General features: G+C 33.5%; 1 protein-coding gene across 1 annotated transcript; it reads right to left on the reverse strand.

The window, feature by feature from the left end:
• Window positions 1-2736: 2736 nt before the first annotated feature.
• Window positions 2737-9941, reverse strand: LOC100457837 (protein arginine methyltransferase NDUFAF7, mitochondrial-like). The gene is made up of 3 exons (XM_063726392.1): window positions 9870-9941; window positions 6006-6072; window positions 2737-3248 (listed from the first exon to the last, which is right to left on the reverse strand). The coding sequence occupies exons 1-3, from the start codon at window positions 9939-9941 to the stop codon at window positions 2737-2739; spliced, it is 651 nt and encodes a 216-aa protein (XP_063582462.1).
• Window positions 9942-10887: the final 946 nt, after the last annotated feature.

Here is a 10887-nt window from a genome sequence, read left to right on the forward strand (position 1 = left end):
ATTGCATACTATAGTCATTATTTAATGAAGATAAAACCACTGAGGCAGAGAGCTTTTAAGTAACTTGCCTAAAGTCTAACAGTTAAAGAATTCATAATGTAGAATTAAAACCTAGGCATGTGGCCCCGGAGGCCATATTCTCGAATGCTACAATACATTGATTATGTCATAGTGTGTCTATGAGGCTGACTTAAGGGACCTATGACCTGTCCCGTTGCACAGGGCACCATGCTTACATGGATCTGCTCTTGGTTTAATGCTGCGCTGCTGCCATTTTGGAATTCTTAATAATTTGCAAAAAAACACCCCACTTTTCATATTGAATTGAACCCCAGAAATTATGTGGCCAAACCTGTGTATGACTGTCTTGGCCATGAAATAATACACTTCATAGGTAGAGATGATATGAGGAAGCTCCTCTCACCAACAATTATTAGAATGTGTAAATCAAATCAGTGGGAGAAAAATGAAACTATCACTAAATAAGATATTAATTACACTCTTTATATAGCAAATAATGAATTGTTATTTATAACAAATAAACATAAGCCAACTAGTCTCACAACTTCCTTATGAATATAAGTTATTCATATAACTTCCTTATGAATATGAATATAAGTATAAGAATATAATTACTTGTCTTCATGCTTACCATCAAAGGGAATATTCAATAAATCCTAATATATTGGGAGTTTCAAACATACTTCTGTTGCCAAAATATTATTGGAGGAATGGGAGTCTGTTGTTGAAAACTTAGAAAATAAAAAGACATGGTGCTTAATAGTAAAATATCAAATTAAATCTAGTTAGTAAATATGTTATTCTTCTCACCTGTTAATATTAACAGCAAAGTAATTTCAATGTTTTCAATAGCTGAAAAAAGATACTATGAATTGTGTATTACCGTAAAAATTTGAGGTAATATTACCAAACCTAGTTTTTTATATATGCATAAAAATAGTTTTCACTGATTAGTAATTTAATTTTTTAAATAAATAAATGCCTGAAATTTAAAGCAGCATTATTGTAAAATTATAAATGGTTCTTTTTTTGCTGAGTAAAACAAATGAGCAAAATTCAATTCTTGTTACAAAAGTGCTATATTTCTAAGTACATTTGTGAGAGAGATTTCTGGATTTAATTTTCCCCGTCTAAGTCATGTAGCTTAGCAATACTATCATTTGGGATAAATATATTTTCTTTACAAACAAGCTAATGAAGTCTTTATGGATGGATAATTTACATAAGTTTTGTTTCTGCCATGTTGTATCTATTGAAGTTTTATTTGATAACACATGATACATTTATGTATGATCACTTGGATTTTATCTTTTGAGGTAAATTGCCTTATATCATATTGAGTTCCAATTTATCAAAGTAAAAAGTGACTTCCAATAGTCATAACCCTGAAATATACAAAAAATCTCTTTGGCATATGCAATTACTCATTTCAGACATTCTTTTACATTTGAATCTAAAATTCATGTATGAAATTTTATAAAATAAACCAAAGTAACACTCTATAAATATTCAACATCTGCTATTTTAAAAAGCCTGAACTTATTTCACTAATTGTCATGTGCTGATGTTGAAAATAACTGAAAGATCAAACAGTTTCTTCCAGGATGTGCAGTGTAGCCAATATAAAGCCTGTTCAACAACAACAAGAAACAAAAGTAGATATAAATCACTGAATTAAATCTTATTACAGTCTAAGTGTTTCTCCTTTAATGATACTCACATAATTCTTATTGTATAATTCAAAAATATTAGAACAATTAAAATGATGTAGAATGCCACATCTCTTAGAAGCATTAGATTATTGTTAATTCTGACAGATTTCTATAATCCAAGTTACAGTCTTCTTTTCAGACTGTACGATTAACTTACTTATGACTTATTCCTAATGTAAACAATATCTCCATGGAGAAAATATATTACTATTTAATGGCAATTTTAAAAAGCATTAAATTTGTTCATATTGTTGGATAATGAACAATATAACAGTGTATATTAAGCACCAATCCTATGCATACTACTTTGGTAAAATTAAAAGGATGAGAAAGAAAAAACATAACTATATTGCAATTGAGATGATATTAAAAGTCATAAGTAAAAAAACAAAGCAAAATCTTATAACAGACTTTGAACAAAATAGGCTTTCATTACTGTGGAACACAAAAGAGGAAGAAAAGTGTTGATATGAAATATCTATATCTAGATATTGGCTTCTTGATGATTTTTTTATCTTTTATTCCTTATCGTATTCATTCCTTTAGTTATTTAAAAAACCAGCAAGGGTTTTTGGACATCTTTGAGTAGAGAATACGTAAGTAATTATGTAATATGGATCTGAAGATATGAGCTTTATGATTAATTCCTATAAATAAGTTATGAAGTTCCTGTTATAGTGGTCATAAATGTAGGTAAGAATCCATTATGTATCTGGGTGGGAGTACAGAATGGAGAGCTGAGGATTGTCTCTGATTACATATGAAAGTTCCACTAACTATGAAGTTATCGGTCAATATTTCCTGGGTAAAACACTTCAATGTCGGCAAAGTCTTTCTAACCTAAAGAAATTTAGAGTTAAATATAGTGAACAAAATAAATCAAAACAACACTTTGATATTTTGTGTATTTTGGTTTCCTTTTTTACCTGCAATGTATGAAATGTGTTTCCTTTGTTTTGATTTGTTGGGCAGACTGAAGGTTAAATATCCATGCTGAAATATATCACTGCCAAACAAATTCACTAAACCCAGCTACAGGAGATGCATAGGGTTTTGACTGACATACATTCATCTGACTCCTTCCACCTTGAAGTCTCTGATGAAGTAGCAAGGCAAAAATGTTCAATCTTTCTCCCATCTTCTTCGGATTCATTAACATATCATATCCTTGAAGTAATTGCTGCCTCACTGATGTCTCATTTGATTTCTCTAAAAGAATCTTCAGTTGGACTTCGATACCCATATTTTTAAAAAATGTGTATTGTTTTATTGGGCCCAGAGAGGCTACTTTTTCCTGTGCCATTCTTTGCAAATAACTGAAGTCCACATCAGCTTTTAGGTCTGCTGCTCCTGGGGCAATTAAGACATCATGAAACTTGTGGCCACAAAACCCTCTGAAGGTCTCTGTGTTTGTTCCATCATGACCATAATCAGCAACCATTGCAGCACCTCCAGTTAGTGCAATGCATTGAGAAAGTTCCTCAGTGATAACACCAGCATCAGGAAACACTTCAACTTGATCGCTTGTTTAATCTAGTGATTTCAGACATTGAGACAATCTACTGTAATTGTGATTCGAATTAAACTTTTAATTAAGTGAATAAAATGGAGCAACTTATTTCACAAATATATAATGTTATTGCAGTATTTAAGACTATAAGGGCCCCTTATATTGATAAAGCTAGCACTTACTTGGGAAGGTTTTGGTAGTAAGACAATTGAGGCGTATTTAATAGAAATATTAGCTGGGCATGATGGTGTGCATCTGTAGCCCCAGCTACTCCAGAGGGAAAGTTGGGAGACTGACCGAGCCCAGGAGTTTGAGGCTGCAGTGAGCTGTGATCAGGAACCTGCACTCCATTTCAGTTAAAAAATGCTGAAATTTATCAATTAAAAAAATTTATAAGTTAATACCAAACATTTGGAAAAAAATTCACTTTTAAAAGTTGTAATGTTAAATCAAAGATTAATATTTAAAAGAAATTATGAAGTAATTTTTATCATGCAAAGAAATGTTGCTCTCCAAAACACCTGTAAGTTCATATTTACATACAGTCCTGCTCCATGTGTGGTATGGATAACATAAACTTGACTTTCTTCTCCATCTATGCTTTTGCTATTCTCCTCACCAAGAATTCCCCAATTAATACTCTATTTCCACCTATTGAAATAATAGTCAAATTTAAAGGACTGAGCCTAAATTTCATTATTCTATAATATTTTCCAGATCCCTCCTTTTAAAATAAGTTATCTTTTTTGTATCTTTTACTGATTTTTCCCAATGATATACTTTGCTCAATCATAACACAAGTAATAAAATATTACATTAATTTACTTTAAATGTTTGCAAATATCTGTCCCTTTCTCTATATTGCAGGCTCCTGATATTAAAGGGACTGTTTTAAATTTGCTTTGAATAGACAACCATTGGATTATAATATCAAAATCAGCAGCCATGCCTAGCCAGCCTATAAATGAATACTTAGCTTTGATTGTAAAAAAATAGTATATAGTAAGTTAGATGAGAAAAACGTTACCAATACTAGATAAATTCAATGCAAACTTTACATTTCGATACTTATAAGTCTGTTTTACATAATTTCTATTACACAACAGGTATTTGCTGACTCATTGGGATCCTTTTGGACAAAAGTTGATTCAGTAAATTTCATGTAATCAGTAACATTGAGTTGAGAAAAAAAAAAATCAATGAGTAACTGTACAGTCCATAAAGTGAACAGTCAATAAATTGAACTTTGTATTTTCCACATGTTCCATTTTAAGGCAGTTGATTTAAAAGCCAAATTTTTTGTCAGTTCATTGAATAAAAGTTGGTAACGTGAATAACAGGGATTAAAGCTCATAATATAGCTCTATGAAAATAAAGCTCAAATACAGCCAATTACATGTTATAATAAAAATGTGCTTTTAAAAGGTGACTTTATAATAAACAAAATGTATTGTACATGTTAAGAGTATTAAAAAATCTAAATATTTTAGATTAAAACATTCCACTGTTTTTTTTTTGTTTGTTTGTTTGTTTTGAGACAGAGTCTCACCCTGTAGCCCAGGCTGGAGTGCAGTGACTCATTCTCAGCTCACTGCAAGCTCTGCCTCCTGGGTTCATGCCATTCTCCTGCCTCAGTCTCCCAAGTAGCTGGGACTACAGGCGCCCGCCCCCACACCTGGCTAATTTTTTGTTTTTTAGTAGAGATGGGGTTTCACCGTGTTAGCCAGGATGGTCTCGATCTCCTGACCTCTTGATCCACCCGCCTCACCTCCCAAAGTGCTGGGATTACAGGCGTGAGCCACCGCGCCCGGCCACATTCCACTCTGTTTTTGAAGAGCAGTTTTGAAGAGCAGAGCAGATTCAGTTACATGACCAAAAGTAGCCCAGCCTACAGGATTTTATAAATTTCAAAATCTTATATGACAAGAGCAGTTGAATAACTTCATATTCTTGGAAAATATTGACATAATGTACCTTTTTTATTGTAATTCTCTTGCCATTAAAATTACAATGACATTTTCTTTCTACATTTTTGTCTTCAATACAGCAGGCTGCCATATTGCTGAAGGTTTGTGAGACACAGCCTAGAAGTTTGTTATCAATCCTCATTGGTTGAGTCTCCTCCTGCTGTAATTGAAGACTGTCTACTGCTAAAAGAAGAGAGAATATACTAGAAAGAAATAAAATTACCTGATGTATATAATTTTTTCTGTTACTTCCTGTCCATTTGTTACTTCCTGTCCCTTTGTCACCGGAAGACATTCTGTATTTTTGTCCTAAGGCATCAAGTGCATTGAGAACAACAGAATGTGGAAATTTGTGTACTTCAACATACAATGGAGTAAGAAGTAAATGAAAAGTTTTGTGTAATAGAGGTGTTAACAGATTCCATTTCATCTAGTGAACATATCCAGTATTTACAACCTTACCCCACGCATATCATGCAGACTACCTGACTGCATGTTTTGCTTCTAGATCAAGACCTATTGTCCACTCTAAAACATCATGCACACATATGAAATCCCGATTGTCTACATTTATGGAACACAGTTTAAAATACTTCAGAAATATTAAAATGATAAATGTCAACAAAGTACAAGTTCATTTGAGATTCAACATGCATTCAACTCTTTATTTAGCTAGGAGTTATTTAATACCACACGCTGGCTACAATGTTAGGGTCTGAAGTACATAGCTTAACAGGGTTAAACTCTGATATAGGAAGCAAAAAGCTATTCAATTATAAAACAGTGTTTACATACCTATAGGAAAATGCTTACAAAAATTATATGAAAGCACAATGAAGTGATCTATTTTAATAATTCTACACTAGAAAAACAGGAATTAGTGGTTTAGAGAAGGATTTTTTGTTCAGGTTAGATTTGGATAGGTCTTTCCAGAGTTAGTAAATACTTTCAGAAGGAGAAGAGAAAAAGCACATTTCAGAAAATAATTAAGGACATGAGCCATATCAAGGAGATACAACAGAGCATGGTTTATTTAAGGAACTATTCATGGTCCAGAATGGTAATGGTATAGGATGGTTGTATTGAAAAAAATAAAAAGTAGTCTATACAACAATCAACTTAGCTTTTACCATATTTTTAAAAACGATGTTAAGTAATTTTGAGTGATGTGGGTCACATTCTGCAGGGAATGGCTAATCATAAAAGTAATTAAGCCAAAAATTATTTGGGGCAGGCATTTTTAAGACTTTAAATTAATTACCCTAACAACATCTTTCTGGAAAGCAACTGTGCCTGAAGTGCACTTAGGGCCAAGAAACAAGCAGATATCTGCAATTTTATTAAAGTGTTGTTTGCCAGTCTTTCCTCAGAAAACAATAAAAGATTTGAGAAGAAAAGAAAAATAATCATTTATGTAGTTTTGGGCTCAAGTTTCAAATAAAGAGACAAGGACAGATGATATATTAAGTCAAGAGCTTTCTTGATCTTGCCCAACGAATGAACAGAAAAGTAAGAGCTTCTCCCAAAATTCTCAGATGGATTGCCTCTGAAGCGCCTCCACTTGGGTCACTTTCTCATCTTTGGTTATTCCCTTTGATTGAGCATAAAGTGGTGTGTGAAATAATTAGCAGAAGCCTGGATTGGCAGAATAGTTAATGTATCTTCATCCAAGATAAACACCTCTTCTCTTTCATCTATCTATAGGTATTCTTGATTCATCTTTTTATTAGATTTCTTTTGAAGCAGTAAGGCTTTACCTCATATTGCAGGATTTCCTTCACCGTTATCTTTAGTCTGCAAGTTAACATTTGAACCATCACCAAAATATATCACTATGATAAACCAAATAACAAGTAACCTTTATTACTTTATATTTTGAAGTTCAACAAACCATAATCTTAAGGAGTATATTCGGAGCGTGTCTGAAATAAAAGTGACATCATTGCAAAGTGTTATAGGTAAAAAACAAGCAGTCCAAAGTGAAACTAGGGCAATCTCAATTTCTTATGAGCCACATTAGGTAGGTGAGATTTCTGCTTTGTTAAAAACAATGGAAGTGTAGAGCATAGATTAGAAATAGAAGCAATCCAGGACCAAAAACATCAGTTAGCTGAATTTGGAGACAATAAAGACAAGTGTTAAAGTGATCTGAGCTGGGGGCTAGAGGCTATTCATTAAAAAGAGGAAACTATTTTCATTTCTACATTCATTTTTAACCATGACACTCACTTTGAAATATAATTTGCAATGACTTTATAAAGAGAGAACAAAAAGCATAAAGCATTGTGAGGAGGTGGAAATAAATAACTCTTATTAAAAACAAAACAAGGAAGTCAAAGCAAAAAAAAAAGTCCATAAAAAGTTTACATACAGTTTGAAATGGAGCTTACCAATTGGTTTCACTACATGACTAAATTTATTTGAAAAGAAAAGTGAAAAGAAAAACAAATGTGGAAATGAAACACACCCATTCTGATGCCTTGAATTGATAAACGATAATGGATGCACACCCACACATGCACACCCACAGAGTACTAAGCACTGAGTGCATTAAACTTAGCTTATCTTAAATAAAATACTATATTCAACTAATTAATCTTTCTTTCTTGATAATAGAGTTGTAATTTATAATTGTGACTATTATGGCACAGATTCATTTGAAAATACTCTATTATAATATTTAATATTTTGCCATTTCCTCTAGAGCTAAATTTCATTTATGCTAAACTGAAATAAAATCTTGAAGAATAATTTGAAAATCAGTAACAGGCATAAAGACAGTAAAAATTGGCTTACATAAATTTTTAGGGGCAGGTACGCTTTACAAGATCTCAGGTAAATTAGGGTCAAATATAGAAAACATAATTTGTGTTAAGTAAGAATATAATTAAAAACTCTAAAGCAAAGTAATTGCAGTATTTTTCACAAACACCTACTTTTTAATATTTTATGTATAACATAATATTAGAAAAACACAATCAATAGGAAACAAGATTGTTTAAATTAATTTGACTGGATTTTCTTCTCACTTTCCCACATGTGGTATGTTGTAAACATATTTTAGAGTTAGGGAGTGTAAAGAAGGTGGACATTTGAGTTTTTATTAGAATGTATAATAAAATCTTGAGATAAAATTATCCATGACGTTTCGACCTATCTTGTATCAGCTTTTGTTCCAGACTATCTTTCCAAGAAAGTTTATTCAGCAAATGACCTTGAAAAATAGTGATCCCCCCCAGGGACAGAGAACAGATTTGTGTCTTGACTTGAAAAAATAAAGATAACATCTCCTTCTGAGATAAAGTTTCGGCAAGCTTGCCAGTAATCCCCTTAGAAGACTGAAAGTTCTGTAAACTCAGTGTGTGTACCATCTACCTGGGCTGCTCCACACAGCTCCCATGGGATATGGGAGAGCAACAGAAACCAACTTAAACACAAAGCTTATGTTGCCTGCTATGCCTTGAGTAACTAGAATTGTTTTTTGTTTTTGATCTAGGAATTTCATGTGTTTTGCCAGCATCTATGATACTGTGGGGTATGTTGTAAACTTGCAAGTACAATAAAATTTCAGACCCTTCACAATTCTTAACATAAAAATGCTCAAATTTTCAATGCGAAATAAATTTTTAAATTTATTTATTATTCTGATGAGGAAACCGAGGAAAGCACTGGTTAATTTATTTTATTTTTTGGAGATGGAGTCTCGCTTTGTTCCAAGGGCTGGAGTGCGGTGGTACAATTACCTGCACATAAACAGTCAATTAACACGTGTTTTGTATGTTATATGTACTATCTACTGTATTCTTACAATAAAATTATCTGGAAAAAAGAAACTGTCATTTTAAAAATTATTGAAAAAAGAAAACATATTTACTATTCATTAAGTGGAAGTAGATCATCAAAAAGTTCTTCATCCTTGAGTTCATGTCCTTTATAGGGACATGGATGAAGCTGGAAATCATCATTCTGAGCAAACTCTCTCAAGGACAGAAAACCAAACACCGCATGTTCTCACTCATAGGTGGGAATTAAACAATGATAACACATGGACACAGGGTGGGGAACATCACACACCGGGGCCTGCTAGAGGGTGGGGGGAGGGGGGAGGGATAGCATTAGGAGATATTCCTAATGTAAATGACGAGTTAATGGGTGCAGCACACCAACATGGCACAGGTATACATATGTAACAAATCTGCACGTTGTGCACATGTATCCTAGAACTTACAGTAAAAAAAAAAAAAAAAAAAAAAGATCTTCATCCTTGTCCTCACATTGAGTAGTCTGAACAGGAGGAAAAAAAGGAGGTGTTGGTTTTACTGTCTCAGGTGTGTCAAAGTCAGAAGAGATGGAGGAGATGAAAGGGGAAGCAAGAGAGTCAGGCACACTCAGTGTAGTTTTACACTAAATTGTACATTGTAACTTCTGACTTTTTGCTTCTTCATTTCTCTAAAAATATTTCTGTGTGTCACCACTCCTTCTTCCACCATTTTCTTTTGTTTAAGTGCCCAAATCATGAAAAGCCTGTGTCACAAAAGAAGTCAAAAGCAGTCTTGAATAATTGGCAAACTTCTGCAAGATTGTCTAACATCAAATTCTTTTCTGACATTGCTTCTTCCCCATCTTCCTTATCATCTGGAACTGGTTGAGAGCACTTACCTCCATCAAGTCGTCTTCTGTAAATTCCTCTTGCGTGGTGTCTATTAGCTCTAGAATTTCTCCAAGATCCATAACTTGAAACCCTCAAACCCCCACCTTTTTCACCATATCCCCAAGTATTTCATGATTTCCTCGGTGGGCTCTGTTGTAAATCCTGTGAAGTCACGCACAGCATCTGGACAGTTTTCTCCAGCAGGAATTTATTGTTTCAGATTTGATGGTTTTCATGGCTTTTTCCCTAAAAATGATGGCATCTTCAGTGGTGTAATCCTTCCAGACTTTCACGATGTTATCTGTATAGGGGTTCTTGTCTATAGCATTGGTAATCCTTTCCATAGAGTATCATGTGTAATGAGCCTTAAAGATCTTTATGATCCTCTGATCTAGAGGCTGAATTTGATACATTGTGCTTGAAGGCAATTGGACCACTTGACACCTTCTGTGTTGAACCCGTGGGGTTTTAGGTGGCCAGGTTCATTGTTCAATATCAAAATAGCTTCAAAATGCAATCCCTTACTGGAAAGGGACTTCCTGAGTTTAGGAACAAAGCATCAATCCATTCCATTTCAATGCAAACAATCCAGAATGAGAGTTCTCACTGTCCAGGCCTTCTTGTTGTACAACCAAAAGACTGGCAGTTGGTATTTATCTTTTCCATTCAAGGCAGCTTTAAAGATAAGCCTTGATCATAAACCCAACTGAATTTGAACAAAAGATTAAATTATCTCTTCCTGCCTTAAATCATGGTGCTTTCTGTTCTTTGCTAATAAATGTCCACTTTTCTTTAACAGAATAGTGCACTTTCATCTGCATTATGAATCTGTTTAGGCAGGTACCGTTTCTTTTCAATGATTTTCTTAATGTTGTCTGGGAACTAGTCTGCTGCCGTTGGTCAGCAGGAGCTATTTCTGCTGTTATCCTGACATTTTAAAAGCCAAAACTCTTTCTGTAATAAAATTATTAAACCATCCTTGGCTGGCATTAAATTTTTCAGCTTGTATTCTTCACATTCACTTTT

The sequence above is a fragment of the Pongo abelii genome, chromosome 7 (assembly GCF_028885655.2).
Source record: "Pongo abelii isolate AG06213 chromosome 7, NHGRI_mPonAbe1-v2.0_pri, whole genome shotgun sequence".
In the NCBI taxonomy this organism is placed as follows: domain Eukaryota; kingdom Metazoa; phylum Chordata; class Mammalia; order Primates; family Hominidae; genus Pongo; species Pongo abelii.